At 35.2% G+C, this 16,393-nt stretch overlaps 2 protein-coding genes across 3 annotated transcripts in view; both read left to right on the top strand.

Annotated features, from left to right (window-relative positions):
- The window catches only part of LOC142974141 (uncharacterized), a 32,082-nt gene extending 29,832 nt beyond the window's left edge, over positions 1-2,250 (top strand). For both annotated transcript variants that reach the window (XM_076116302.1, XM_076116301.1), the window contains exon 4: positions 1,238-2,250. In XM_076116302.1, the coding sequence (XP_075972417.1) occupies positions 1,238-1,440 (203 nt within the window). In that variant the 3' untranslated portion in view covers positions 1,441-2,250. The remainder of the gene's footprint in view (positions 1-1,237) is intronic.
- A 5,045-nt stretch (positions 2,251-7,295) lies between these two features.
- Mp20 (muscle-specific protein 20 transgelin) lies at positions 7,296-10,160 on the top strand. Its single transcript, XM_076116788.1, has 4 exons — positions 7,296-7,455; positions 7,692-7,903; positions 8,861-8,981; positions 9,675-10,160. The coding sequence occupies exons 1-4, from the start codon at positions 7,426-7,428 to the stop codon at positions 9,864-9,866; spliced, it is 555 nt and encodes a 184-aa protein (XP_075972903.1). The 5' UTR covers positions 7,296-7,425; the 3' UTR covers positions 9,867-10,160.
- The last annotated feature ends 6,233 nt before the right edge of the window (positions 10,161-16,393 follow it).

Here is a 16,393-nt window from a genome sequence, read left to right as displayed (position 1 = left end):
CTTTAAATTGACTCTTCCTTGGAGCAACTGCTCTCAATATTATCTAGGGAAAGAAAGTATCGGTCTCCAAATCGATATGTAAATCCAATGTGCTTTAGGTAAAATCCCAGATACTTTTTTATATTTAACGTATTTATAATCGTGACTCAACCGATTTAAGATAATCGAGTAGTCTCGTGTTTCTCCTGAGTTCTCAAATAAATAAATCTATCACGTGTTAGAACACGTTAGTTATATTAGTTTTATGGTGTAACGTGGCCAGAACAGTTTCCCATGAACTTTGCAAAGTTTATATAAACATGTCTAATTTATTTTACACAAAAATCATGACTGCTCGCTTAACGTTGGCATCGGCTTAAGCAAATTATTATAGGCAGTAAGAACTAGATATTTTGAGGATCCTAGGTATTCGGATCGTCAAAGGATGTCAAAGATGGATTGTCAAAGTATACTCGAATATTTTTGCAAGACCACTTTTAAAGTGGTCTTGCAAAAATTGTCTTGTAAATTACAAGTGCTTGTTTTTAAGAAGTACTAAAGTACAGGAGCGGTTAGCAAGCTGAAAGCTTATTTTTCTTCTTCGCTTCGAATCGCTCCAAATTGTAGATCATACATTCACGGAATATTTCTTTAATTTAATTTAATTCCTGTTACTACTAGGACCCTATAATGCTAAAGGCGAACTCAAGAAGTCATTAAAGAAAGTAAGATTGAAGTGAAGGTAAGTTGGGTTACCACGTGTCAGCATAACAAGAGATAGATTAACATCGCGTATGGGTTTAACTAGAGGCGGTGGCTCACCAGCAACCGGCTAATGCGGACTTGTGGTCGTATTAATCACATTAGCCGCCGCCGCTGCCTGCCGCCGCCAGATTTTCACTTCGGCTCATTTGCGCTAATTGTGCGCGCGATTGTCACTCAGGCTTGAATAAACAACGGAGCCGCGCAGCAAGGATTAGGTGATTAGCGCTTAATTGCGTTACCACGATTATTTCATATTCGCCCGTCGAGCTGCAGTCTGATTTCATATTCCAGCAGATTTGTGTGCACGAGTTTTGCTTGCTTATTCGCGCATATCGATTCACTCGTGAGAACATTCCCATCTACTTGTGTACCCACTCAATGTTATGGTCTCCGCGACGATAATGTTAAATGGACGAGAAACAATCGTGCTTTATTTATAGTTTGTTTACGAGACTGCGTTATTACTCCACTAACATGTTTATTTGTTGTACAGCAAACAAGCTGTGCGAGGAGCTGAACGGAGTGGGCGGCGACGTGGGCCTGCCGCCGGTGAGCGGCAGCGGCGGCAAGTGGGCCGGCGGCTGCGGTCTGCTGCGCCAGCCCTCCGGCTTCCCTCTGCTGGGCGTCGCGCCTCCTAACTATCTTCTGTCCGACCATCTCGGCACTCTCGCCAAAACGAATAACCATCTTTTCTAATGGGCGTAACACCGTCGCCTTGACTCAGCGTCCGGGATGCGACGAGTCCACTGGGAGCGCTCCATTGTCACGGCCGCACAGCGCTCTCCACAACCACCACGCTGGCATTACATGAACATTCCTGATTACACTGTGTCGAGTGAACGTTAAAAGTGATATCAAAGGACGAGACTGCGTTGTAGATGTCGATTGCGCGACTAACATTCAAGTGCCAAATCGTGTCCATTAATGTATTGTCTGCAATAATGAACTTTCTAAATCGTTTTTAGATGTATTTATTGTAACAAGCGGTTAAACGTACAAGTTACCTGTATTCATATGTACGCGGGTGTTTAGTTATAAATAGTTTACGGTAATTAATATTTTGTGTGATACGACTGTAAATAACATTCCGAATATTGTATACGTTAAAGGTATACTCACTGATTCTGTGAAGAATTGAAATAATGTAAAGGGAGCGAAGTTAATTTTAAATGTTGTCCTCTAAAGTAATGTATATTTATTCGTCGATGCCTAAATGAAATATTTAAAAGTGTATTAATCCAATTGAATTATGATAAAATATGCCGCAAACGGTGAATTTTAATGTGTCATATTTTTTCTAGTCGCCAAATACTTAGTTTTATTTAAACAAATTATAATTTATCGATAAGTACATAGTGTAATAGTGGAAATACAAGTCAACAGCACGCGTTGACTTTGACCGATACTGTAAATATGTAATAAATAATGATGTAAATACTAGTGATAATAGTGGTGTACCCGAGTGTATGTAATTATTGATGAATTTGTGGAGGGTGTTTTAATAAAGCAAACAATAAATCGTCTGTTTGTGTTTATGTTTACCCTGACCTTCCGCACTACAGCGCACTATAGCGCTCTGTACCGCCCTAACACAGTCACAACGACAACAATCGTGTTTTGTGAACGTTATTCAGTGAATTAGTTGACGTATTTATAACTGCAATTTAGTTGAAGGTTTAGACTTTGAGTACTTTTGTAACGACATTGTTTTAAGAGAATTATATCTAAAATTTCATTATAATTAAATGAATGCCCGTATAGCTTTACAATAAGTTAGAGTGTACAACGTACATTGTCTATACAAGGTTGGACTTCAGATATAATTCAAAGGTTTTCGTTTTTCCTACTTTAGCGTTCTACGATCAACATTGTGTCTCTTTCACTTATCGTATTTCTGAGAAAAGCTAGCTACAAAATATGAATCACTAAAGGAAAAATTCTTAGACAAATTTCTGACGTGACACATTCAGAACAAACGCCCTTGGATTCCACAGCCCCAGAGGTCGCGGCACAACCTTCGTACGAAGTACATTACCAAGAGGCTGACAGATGGCCTACAATTACATACTAAGGATAAGAAGATATATTTATATGACACTAGCTGACCCGCGCATCTTCGCTTGCGTCACATAAGAGGGAATGGGTCACTTTTCCCCCGTTTTTGTAACATTTTTTACTGGTACTCTGCTCCTATTGGTCGTAGCGTTATGATATATAGCCTATAGCCTTTCTCGATAAATGGACTATCTAACTCTAAAAGAAATTATCAAACCCGACCAGTAGTTCCTGAGATAAGCGCGTTCAAACAAACAAACAAACTCTTCAGCTTTATAATATTAATATAGATATCATGACAACGAGTGATGTCCGCCTTGAGTCCCGCTATAGTTCGACCTTGTCCGTCGTAGGGCCGACGCACTCCGTCCACAATGTTTTTTTAAACTTCTCGTAGACAGCTCTAGGTAAAATATTGGAACAAGAACGTAAATACGAAAAAAGCTCGTAGGAATATTTGCTTGAATTTCAGAGTGATTACAGAATGATTTATGCAGTTATTTATAGATTTATGATCTATTTATGCGTTACTGTCTTCACGTGTACTAACATGCTTCTCTTTAGGGTTCCACGTTGTGAATAAAAACTTATCTGAGAAAGTGATGTGTCGGTCGTTCGTCAGCCAAAATTTTAATAAAACCTGTTTCTAAATAATGAAATTAATATTAAACTGAAATCAACTTTGAAAGGATTTGAAGGAGTATTATCCAAATTATGAATGTGTCATAGCATTTTTAACTTATAGTTGAAAGTATTATACTTTTCGCCTGTAAAACAGATTTTTATGCAACTCAAAAAAATAAAGTAGACATCATTATAAACAGGTGGCCAAAGAAATGAAATATAAATTATAACAGTCACTTCACATAATATAATTCTAATTTCTATCGGGCTGAACCTTAAACACACAACCACAGAACACATTTTAATTTCACAATACAATTATTTCAGTATTTTAGTAGTAAATGATGACAGCATTGTTACAATGTCCATCACATTCTTAAAATATCAAAACAAAACGTCTAACTAAAGTGAATTTGATTTTACGGGACACACGTGTTCGTTAGTCCATTCATTTCATCTTGAAAACAGATTCATTACGAACGATGATTGAAATGTAATGAAACTTTCATGGACTAGTAATTTATGACATTCTAGGTTCTGCCCATGATTTCGTCCGCGTGAATACAAGGGGTCAAAAGTTTCCAATGTGTTAATCCAGGTTATAAACTTTATGTGCACCTACATATTTTATGAAAATTTGTCGAGTAGTTTTTGCGTGAAAGTTTAACAAACATATGTACTTACATACAAATATTTCCTTTTGATAATATTTTATTTTATCCAACACAATTTTTTTATTCGCTTTAGTAGTTCTTTCCTGAGATTAGCGCATTCAACCAAACAAAAAAACTTTACAATTTTATAATATTAAGTACAGAAGTATAGATTACTATATATGTATTTGTTGTAGTAGTCTACAAAATGCACTTTACGATTTGGGACTCTGCCCGTAGTGATGGAAGTAAGTAAATGATTTAGTAGTAAGTATAATTCACAAGCAAGGTAGTATATAAATCCAGCCTAGGAACAGCTGTTTAATTACGGGTGACAGGAAGTAATTATTTATAATCACACGTGTAACATAAAGCTAGCACGTGATTACGTTACTAATACGACTATGGAAATTATGGAGTTATTTGGTGTTACATCTTTGGGTATGAGTTAGTTATAGATGGATTAAAATGTGGGTACAAGTTGCATAGCTGAATACGCAAATAAATTCTACTTTATAGAATTGATCGTGCATCTTTTGTAAGCGCTATTATGTGTCCCACTGCTGGGCAAAGACTCTTTCATTTGAAATCAGTCTTTCTGCTCCTCGCATGATCAATTATCGTACCAACCACATTGTAATTCTTTTGGCGATTGAAAAGAGTGACCGTGGGTTCCTTGCTAGCTGTTCTTGTAAGGATCTACCCTCTTTAAGAGTTAGTGGTAGATTCAGTAATTGTAACGACTATCATAAGTGTCAATATTTGACCTAAATGACTAAATGATTTGATTTTGATCTTGTGCCTTGCCCCGCCATGATGGACGCACGTTTGAAAGTAAGAGCGGTACGGTCTTTAAATCTGAGGAAAAGTATGTTAGGGCTTAAGCATGTTAGAACAGTAGGTTTCCGAACCAAAGGGTTACCGAATCCGGCTATCTTTGAAACTTATTGGTTTATGACTATTATATTGAACAATATTATAGCTTCTTTCATACTTTAAAGTGCATACGTGAAGCAGTAAGTAAACGGATTTCACGGTATGAGTCAATGGAAGTATAGGTACAATTTTCCCAAGTAATTTTCCCACAATTTACCAAGTTTATTCGTGAAACTTTTTGAATAATTTTAATTAACTTAAAGGAGTGTGTCAAACGATAAATATTCCTATTAGTAAAAACAAAAAAAATCTATTTACGTAACAGATTTTGTACACAATAATAGAATGACGTGTGAACTTTACAATAAACAAAGATTAACTTTAGATTTTATTGCCGCTCATAATCCTCGCACATGAAAACTAGCTCCGCGCACTGAAACAGATTACTCAGTATGTGAACGTTTATTGCTATTCAAAATAACTGACCCGATCTATGATTGATCGTCGGTCAATCAGTGATTATCGTCGCCACATCATTTTAAACTTTAAATAAACATCCTTTTGCATATCACACAAATGCGATAGTTCAGACGTTTGGATAATAGTATTGGTATTAATGGTTAGATGGACCAAAAACGTTTGTTATTATGTGGCGACGTTAATGTAATTGATAAACCCCGGAGATCGATAAATTACGCCTAAAGTTCTGAACGATTTTTGATAAAAACCAGAATTTTTATTTCAAACGGATAGAATCAGGTTTTTATAGCGTAACCACTCTTAAGCCGGTAATTAAGCCCCTATCTACATACTAATGGTTAAAGCATTAATTTACTGTCAACATTTCTAAGAAGAAATAATCATTACCACATTAGATGCATACATACGTGAAGTCGTTGGTAACTAAAAACTGAATAACACAAATGAAGGAGTTTACAATATATAAGTTAAGAACAAGATGTTTACAATTTATATGAAATCGTTATAGATATGTAAATTATTCACGGGCGTTATCGTAATAAATCAAACATCTGCAGACAGTTATATCGCCAATTCATATTTTTGTATGAACGAATTCATCTCCCCGATCCGTTGAGAATTAATACTTTTGGCTGTTAACTAACTGACATGTATGATTTACAATCGTATTTTCAAGTGTGTAGGGTTATTTTAAAGTTGGTATCTACTTGAAACGCCGCACCACGCATAAAACCTGTAAATGTACTAGGTGCACTATGTATTATGTACAAGTAAGTCGCCATAATTCAAAAATGTTGAATACTTAAACCCTCTTCAAGAGAACCGAAGATTTTGGGGATGATTAAAACAATGCCAGTACTAAGTAGTTGAGAAAACTAACAAAATCGATTATTTCATCATATTTTGTAATTCAACAGCAGTAAAGTAAAATGTTGGCTGTGTTTTTTCCTTTCGCAATACGATGAACAAAGGACACTAAACTAAGCAATGATTCATAAACTCTAGTAAATTCTAATGAAAAAAGTTCAAAAGAAACCGCTTATAAAAAATAATTTCGCTAATGACTTAATTTATTCTCAGACACCTTTTTTCAAGGCATCATTCCAAAGAATGAAGATTTTATTATATTTCGGCAAATTGTTTGGTTTTTGCGTGGGCAACGGCGACAATGATAACTCAGCGGGTTCTCACGTCGATGCCGTGCGCAAGAGTGGGCGCAAAGCGTCAGCGTAGCGCCCGCCCACGCACCGCATTAATGCCTTATAAGGAAATTGAAAATTGTTTAGGATTTTCTTTGTTACGTAAAAGGATTACTTTTTACAAATGATGCTTTAATATAAAAATATTTCAATAGTTTTATTGTAATGCATATACATAATTATAATCTATAAATCCAATATAGTTAAATAAAGTCCAGTGACAAGTTCATTTAAAGTATTCTATCTTCTAACATTTACAATAAAAACCTGATTAACAATTGCAAACAAAAGCTTTTCTTTGTAAATTAACCAATTCTTACTACTTATTAGGCAAACGTTTTTTACGTATTCACTACTAAATAAAATGAAATTATTTGCTACATTTCTTTTGCCGTACATATTTAAAATCGTCAAATATTCATGGCAAGCTAATAAAAGTGAATATCAACTTAACAGTAGCCCCTTTAATTATTTTAACAGCTTTCATATAATTTATAACCTATTAAAGTTCCAGCTTGAAATTTAATCGACAACAAATAAAATTATACTGTAATCTAAACAATAATTGTAACAAATGAATATTGTTAAAGTTTAATACGAAGGTTGTTGAGTCAGCCTGCTATTTTGTATCGGCGGATCATCGGGTGGCGATGCGTTGCGTGTGAGTTTTCCAGAAGGGCGCAGCCTGGCCGCGCCGGCTATAAATACGTGGACTCAGCTTTCAGGAGTTCAGTCTAGCGGTGCTTTGTCCGGCGCACTAACTCCACTCACCAGCCACACACACTACACACAACATGTCTCTGGAACGTCAAGTCCGCGCCAAGGTTAGCATTTTTCACACATTCATTTTCAAAATTCAAAAATAAAATCATCCGAATATAATATCAATTCAATAAATTTTCACTTTTTTGTAGCATACTGCAACATTAAAATCATTAAATGTAGTAAAACAAAAAAGTAATTCGACAACGATACTGAAATTGATTCCTTACAAAATAGTGAGAGAAAAAAAACAACGTGCAAAGCTTTCGATCGTTCAAACATTTTTTTACTTGTGCAGTTGGCCGCCAAGCGCAACCCTGAGCAGGAGAAGGAGGCCCAGGAGTGGATTGAGACCATCCTTGGTGCTAAGTTCCCCCCTGGTGAGGCCTTTGAGGATGTCCTCAAGGACGGCACCGTCCTCTGCCAGCTCATCAACAAGCTGAAGCCTGGCTCCGTCAACAAGATCAACACCTCTGGTGGACAGTTCAAGATGATGGAGAACATCACCAAGTAAGTACAGAATCCAGAATTTTAATTCCCAAAGTCCACTTCATAATATTCTTTATTTCTATAAACCCCCTACAGAGAATTTGAAATAGTTATATATACTTCTTTTGCCGTTTCGGAAAAGCTGGTTGCTTGGAGAAGAAACGGCAAGAAACTCACTGCTTGCTCTTTTAAAACATAGTTCAAAGTCCATTTTCCTAAGATTCACGAGCCGAGTGCCACCTTGTTCTTATAAATTTCAAAAGTAGCAAAATGCATTCAATATGTCATTGAAAATACACCACTACAATATTGCATATTGTTACCCTGCATAATATTGTAACGATTTGTTAGATTATTCTGTCATTTCTATATTTGTAACATTTAAGACTTTGAAATCATAACAAATGTTCCTAGGTTTCGGTTCAGACTTTGTACAAACGAAAATAAAAATTCTTTAAACATTCTGAACCTTAAAAAAAGTTCCAATTTTTAACAAAATGTAAAAAATAACCAACAAGATCCTTTGTCCGATATCAAAAATAATGTACAAAAATGTCGTTATATCTATACGTTACTTTTTAAATCAAGCAGATAAATTTTATTGGCAGCCTTGATTTAATTTATTGATGTACTGACTGCAAACATCACTTTACCTTTTAAACGTACCAGTATTTCAACAGAACATAATTAGGGAAGTAGTTGTGACAGAATGATGGACTTACAGAAATTACAGAATGATCGATTACTTTGCGAATACTGAACTGACAACAAAGTAGTATTTACTTACACGTGAAAATGATTAGGAATGTTTAAAGCAGCAGATTATTATGAACCTTGATAACATTTTATGATTATTCAAGTTTTAAATGTAAATCGATGTCGTACGAAATAATAGCCTATTTACCTACCTATCTTTTTAAATGTCGAAAACAGACAATAATTGAATTAGTTGTAACAAAAAATCTGTTTCTTCTGCAGCTTCCAGGCGGCGATAAAAGCATACGGTGTCCTCGACATCGATGTGTTCCAGACCGTCGACCTGTGGGAGAAGAAGGACATCGCCCAGGTCGTCAGCACACTGTTCGCTCTCGGCCGTGAGGTAACTACACCGTACTACAAGTATTCAAAAAAGTAATCTAAATCTCGACGTCACTAACACGCTCCAATATCAACGCAACGAGGCGTAGTTGGACTTTACTCTGAGAACGTGCATTTCAACGCATACCACCACGATTTACGAGCTCCAAAAAATAGTACATGCTATTACGCAATATTCTTTATAGCTTTGTAAACATGAGATTTTATATCAGCCAATCTAACAGCGCAATAACGACGTACAAGCATATATATCTTTATACACACCGTTTATTATAAACAATCAAGTCCGACAAAACAGAATTTAGAATCCGCCCAAGCATCAAATTAAATAATGTGTTCGCAGATTGTTTGGTTAAGATACGTTTAGAATTTAAGGAGTTGGCTCGATGCCAAGTTCAACCAAATTTTACGAGCATCTTGCAACATTACCTCAGTTTTCATAAATATCCAAGGTCGCGTTGTTTAGTCGAGTCCGAGTGAGAAATATTCGAATCCCGCCCGTACTCAGGTGCAAACTACTTATACGAACTTTAGTTATGACAACTACTGAACCTTCCCAACCAAATTAGCTGCCAGTTCTCATTAGTGTTATTTGTTAGAGACCATCGTGAAATATTTATGACACGAGTTACAAAGATAAAGTGTTAATTAGACAATATGAGCAAAATGGTTAATTTGTCGTATTTGTTGGCAGACCTACAGGCACCCCGAATGGAGCGGCCCTTACCTTGGCCCCAAGCCCTCTGAGGAATGCAAGCGTGAGTTCTCCGACGAAGTCCTGCAAGCCGGTAAGACCGTGATCGGTCTCCAGGCTGGCTCCAACAAGGGCGCCACCCAGGCGGGTCAGAACATGGGCGCTGGCCGCAAGATCCTGCTCGGCAAGTGAGCACCTCGCCACCCTCAAAGTGATATTATAGGATAAGATATTTTTGTACAAAACTGAGAGGAAAACGCTAATGTGAGACTGCTAGCTTATGAATATCTAGTCAAGCGTGATTAATGGAATTGTCTTCTGTAGCAAACTGATAGTATACCTTGCAATGTCTAGTACATACCTTGGGTTTATTATACACTCCATGTAGCGCCAATGATTTTGTACATAAGTGTTTAGGGTTAAGTGATAATATTATTTATTTATTTCCATTTTATTATATAATTTTATAATAAACAACAGCAAAAAGTACTTCTTTTATTGAACCCCTATTTTTTCCAGATTTTTAAAAGATATTGTACGGTTTTCATAGAAATAGGATAGCAACAAAAAACCACACCAGTGTCGTCGATAATAATATAAAATGGTAACAAAAATATATCACTTTTGAAAAATTAAGTGATTATGAAAAAGCAAAGCAATATCTGAAAAGATATTTCGTTGTGAAATAGTAAAAGCCGGGGTCTCAGTATCATTACAATACTTAATGTTTTAGAATCAAATAGCAACTCAGTATACAAAAATGTTTGAGTCTGTACGCCTTTTTATTACGATAGTCAGTAGTCTCCGAGACAGATGTTCACAATGACTTTACAGCTACAGGCCTCATGAGGTGTAATTTCCTACGACAACCTATTAATAAGTTTAGAGTAGCTATAGAGATTGTTGTATGAAAACCTTATCAGTACCTAATTATAACAAAATCTCACACTCGAAGGAGTAAATTATCTGTTTGATAGTTTAGAAAGATTCTCTAAAGTAGCGCGAGTGAAGCTACGGCCGATGCTGTTGAGTGTTGACTATTACTTCTAAGAAATGGTTCTTTTAAAATACGCTAGAGGCGCTGACCAGTAGCTCAATTCTCAACTACTATCGACTACCGATAAAGGGGTAGCCATCGAGAATTTTTACACGATAATCTGTTCAGCGCCTCTACCGGGCTTCGTGGGAACTATTTTGACAGTACATTTTAAATGTCAAACTCTGTATACTTGACATTATCGACTGTAGAAAATTGCGCTACAGTTATTAATTTAACATTTATCGATAGTTTGACTGTTAATAGTCGGTTGTAGTAGTAAATATCTATGAATTGTGAAAAATTAAAAGAACCGACCCTATTTAAAGTGAGCTTTTGTAACAATTCAAGCACAGATTTCTATGACCTTTGGTTGTTTTTGTGAGTCAAATACTAGTTGGAGAAATTAACCAAATAATATTTTTATAATTATCATAAGAAAATTGTGCGTTTATGAGTAGAGAGCTTTCATTTATCTAACTTTAGTAAACATAATAAGACTTAATTTCACACAGTGCTCAGTTGAATGTTAAACGATAACCGATTGTTTAACAAAATTTTCAGGCCTGCTGAGGCTATAAATACAATTTAGCTACAAACCTTAATGACCTGTTAAATACAAGCCTTTACTTTTTACGAATATTAGAGTTTTTAGTATGAGAAACTAGTCTGAATATTTTTCGTAGCAGGTAAAATTATTGGTATGCAATAGCTAATATAATATTTTTTCAAACATTACCTACAAAACATATAAGGATGACAATAACAAATTAACTTTGACGGCCGAATTATATTTTAAAGATTGGTGTGCCATCTGACACTTGATAAAAGCCTACTATCCTTATGATTAATGGATGATAAATAAATAAAACATGCTTTGCAAAGCTTAAAAGAAATTATACTTATATTATACTATTATTGCATACATTTGACAATGTTTGATTACTAAGAAAACTTGTTCTACGTCTAACAACAAATGTTATTGACCCCGTTAGCCCCCGGCTATCTCAATTTTCTTTGTCTAATCTTAGACTCTGAGCGATTTGTCTGTCTGTACGATGACGCTCTGCAAAAATTGAGTAATTCTGTTAAATAAGTAATCTAACTGATTTTAGCTCAGTTTGTTTGTGCCGTGGGTGTGTAAAGTAGGCTGTGTTTGCATTAAATCAAATAAAAAGTAAAATGACGGAATACAAGAACTCTATTGAAAAATACGACAAAGCTAATTGGGAAAATGTAAGTACATACCTATTATTCTATAAATTCTTTTGTGGGGAAACTACATAAAATTTTAAGGGCAAAGGAAATGGCTAAATGTCGATTGCCTTTGTTTAAGAAAAGATTCAGAAGATGCCATTCGTAGCCGTTGTTAGTGTTTTATCGAGTCTACGTAATTGTTACTAATTGTTCAAAAATAACTTTAAATGATTTACGCCCATTCCGAGACTACCATAAAACAATGATAACAAACACCAGTGCAACAGTTTACAGAACTACATTTTGTGTTAGCTCTACCATAAAAATAAAAAGTTCTTTCCGATATAATGTTGATGGGACAAATTGTAGAATCTGGGTAGACAGCGTTGTTCAAATGTGCGACACAACGTCCATCATCATTTAAAAAAGAAAATAAGAGCAACGGGGCAATGTGGGATACCATACGGTCTTAAAATAGCTCATGAGATAGGTCCATACTTGTCTCTTCTGGTGTTAATCAAAAAAACAAATTATTTAGGTTCAGGATACCATTCTTTTACTAAAATTGTACCCAGAACTCTATTTTTAGAGTCTAAATACCACAAAATAATTGCAACACAATCATCATATTTCTCTCTATTGCCCAAAACAGGGCTGCGTTGCTGATTTTATTTTAATCTACATGGTGTTTTTGCGTCGTTACATTCCACGTAACGGCGTTAAAACGAAAATAAACTCGCCATCTGTTGGCAGCGACGTTGAACAGCCGGCCGGCCGAGATTGTTCCACTAACGACTAACGAAAATAACGACTCACGCCGTTGTAACGGATAGCGAAACCTTAATTAGGCTGCGTGATCTCGATTTCGAGGCTGGTATTAATAGAGCGTTGGTTGGTGTAGCGGCGAAGGCTCAGTCGGGCGGCGGCAAGCGAGCCTACCGCGTCGCTGCTAGCCGCCCAGATGGCGCCACTTTGCACCAAGTATTAAATTGTTTCTACCAAACGCTAAAAGATGGAGCTAGTAAAATATAGGGCTGTGATGACCTAAATGGTTCTACTGTACCGACAATAGATCGCGCTACGAGAAGACTGTAAGTATTTTAATGTTGACTCTACAACTTAATTTCTATTTTCCCTATCTATTTTCACCATTAATGTTTAAGAAGAATGGTAATAATCAGTCATAGAAAGTTATTACGCATTGATAAGATGAATAATTTGGGTGTCTAGGAATTTACTCAAAATATATTTCATTACGGCGTTTGTATAGGCCTGCATGAACCTGTGTATTGAAGAAACGACGAATAAATCTAACATACAACTGACATAATAATATAGTTTCTGTAAAATTTTATAATCTTTAACAATAAGTAATCTATACGGATAAAATAACGAAATGTATTGGAAAATAAATCTACAATGTAGAGTTCTACATCAAGAACATTTTCCCTAATTATTTCTCGTTTTAAACTGGCTCTACTGTACTGATCATTTCTGTCAATCTTATAAAGTATAATAATCCATTTCTTTTATGTTTTGCTCTTTCTGAATCTCCTTTAGTTATTCGATCGGGCGATAAATAATATGTTTGAATAATCGTTTCTTTGAATGCTTTGAAAAATATTGTTAGCATATTAAACACAAATAAACGTGACTGTTTCGTAGAAACGCTATATTTATTTTCTTTCATATTTCGTTGAATCATTAGGCTAATGTAGAGTTTTTCTAACTCTTTATATTTTTTTTTTGAGTCGAACTGGCAAAGACGTCTTTATTCTATTACGATGCCGAGATACTAGGCATTTATACACTTACATATGAATCGTCATTTACGTAATAAATTAGAGCGTTAACTTTATCATCGTAAATAGTCCAAAAAATAAAACATTAATCTAAAACAATCTCGTTCTAAAGGAAAACATTGGATATTCGGGAGACTCCTAGTTACCTACACTTTTTATAAGGTTTTAGACTGTATAATACTGAAGATATGTAATTAAATTTAGTATCAACAAGAGCTCTATTACACTACAGAAGGAAGGAAATAAAACCAGCTCAAAATACTGTTTTGTTTATTTATATGTTACAGTTTTAACCACTTTCCCTATAAAATAAACAATTATATTGTTGCTACCTTTATGGACACAGGACAGCAAATAAACATACATACAAATGAGGTGTAATTCAGTTAATTTCAGTACATTTGGCTCTTTTAACATTGCTTTTGTATTTCGTGCAAATATTCTCGACGCAGATTCAGTAAACAGTTATGTGGTACAATTGCTATGGATTATTTCGGGAGCAGTTAGGTTACTTGTTTATGCATCCGATACGAGAATGTGCATACGGATTACACTTTTATTTTTAATTCTTTTAGATGATGTAATTGGTACAGATAGTTGTCTATTATTGTCTTAGTATATGAGGTTACTGGAAACGTTAACGTAGATCGTTTAGAGGGTTGATGTATAAGTAATTTTTGATTAATATTACTTAAGAGTACCCCACGCTAAACTATCGTTCTGTAGTTTTGACTTGAAAGACATCTTATATAATTTTTAACACTCATAGTGTCGAAGAAAACAGCTAGATTTTTCAATAGAATATTTTTGAAAATATGTAATTTTACGAGTTCAGACTCTGTATTTTGTGTAGTTTTACCTGAGATCCTATATTCCGGCTGGAATACTTACGAAGACGATGTATACAGCATCTTCTGGAGAAACATTTTCACACTTTCTTGTCTCTTTCAGTAGGTGTATTGAGAAATTCATTTTACATTTATAACCAGTTACAGAACATTGTAATAACTTTAATATCATATTCGAAACGCTACATTGTCTGCTTTCTAGCCATGACTATCTATCATCAATGTAGACTGTGCCAACGCTGATGAAGATAGTCATGTAACAATTAATTACCTTCTATGTATTAGTCATTTCATTTTCAATAATGTAGTTTATAATATCAGCAAGTATGTGGTGGTTGAAGGTATTAGTCCCCTACGTCTGTGACAGAAAGCTCGAATCTTCATCAGGAGAGGTCGATGTGTGATCGATGTTTCTTCAGGGCTAAGGAAATTTTAAAATGGAAAATCATTGATCTAGCAATGAAGTATGACGACTGTGACGATACGTTATATAACTTTAAATTGAATATCGTTAATTGAGAAATCCTGTTGACTACAGTTGCATATGGCCGCAATCTTAATGACTGTTTAATTACTTTATGGCTATTATTTTTATTACTAGTTGAATATCTTTATTACCGTTTTCCGGTGCAGTAGGACTAAAGTTTCAAAAGTCCTTACTAAAAGCCAATAAATATTTTTTTAAAGTATGTACGATGTAATTTCATGTAATAATATAATACCATACTGAATGTAGTTGCAGAAAAGGTTCTTACTATAAATAGTTTTATCTTTGCTTTACAACTATAGGATAATACTTTCAGACTATAAGTAGCTAAATAAAGGTATGGATTATAATGAAAGTCTTTCTAACAGTAATTATGTTTTTTCAAGAAGTAGACGATGATATGTGTTCTCAAGTATGTCGCTTTTTACTCTTTAATATTGGACCCGTTTCGTACTTCATTAATGTTATTTATTACTCCGAAACGCATTTTATGACATTCATATTTCAAAGACACTTTGTCACTTTTAACCAAATAAATTGTTACTTATTGGCATTTTCTGCATAAATATACAATAGTGATAGAGTTCCCCATTCCGCACAAAGAACAAAGTCAGTGAAGCGTTATAATTGAAACTGATGCACGCGAGTTTCCATGCATCAGTTCACTGTCTCACTTACGTAACAATTTATATAAACAACATGAAAATCTTGTACCCAGTATTCTATCTATCAGCATTGTTTGAGAAGCCGTGTAACCCCCGGTTTCTGAGGTACACTTAGCGGTAGTTTATCTATTCAATAGCGTTGGAACTCATATAAAAAAACGTTACTGAATAGATAAACTACCGCATAATGTACCCAGAAACCGGGGGTTTGTCTATTAGTTTTGTATACTATGCTCCTTTATGTTCTAAGTCGAAAATACAAGCTTTAGGTAGGTGCCAGGTGAAAACAGTGAAATCATCATTGTAGACAGACAATATTGTTGGCTCCGTTTCCAATACAAATAGTTGAGCCATTCGTCTAATGGTTAAGTGTCGAATTCTGGAGATGACGCACTCGCCAGGAATCCAGCTGCGTCACCCAGGTGCTGTCAACGAACCCGTCTGGCTGTGGCTCACGCACCAACCCAACTTTCCATGACGACCATCTGAAAAATCTTCATATAATACCTACCAACCTGTTATAATCAGCGATGATACTTAACGGAATATTCCGGGTTACCCGATCGTTTATATTTATGCTGCGGCGTATACTTACTGTAAGTAGGTAGACATTTCACGGTCTATTTTAGAACCGTATTCAGAAAATAGATCGGTTAACCGAAACTTTAGAAAGGAAATTTGGAG

This window comes from Anticarsia gemmatalis, chromosome 7 (genome assembly GCF_050436995.1).
Source record: "Anticarsia gemmatalis isolate Benzon Research Colony breed Stoneville strain chromosome 7, ilAntGemm2 primary, whole genome shotgun sequence".
Classification (NCBI taxonomy): Eukaryota; Metazoa; Arthropoda; class Insecta; order Lepidoptera; family Erebidae; genus Anticarsia; species Anticarsia gemmatalis.
This window is presented reverse-complemented; position numbering and strand designations above follow the sequence as displayed.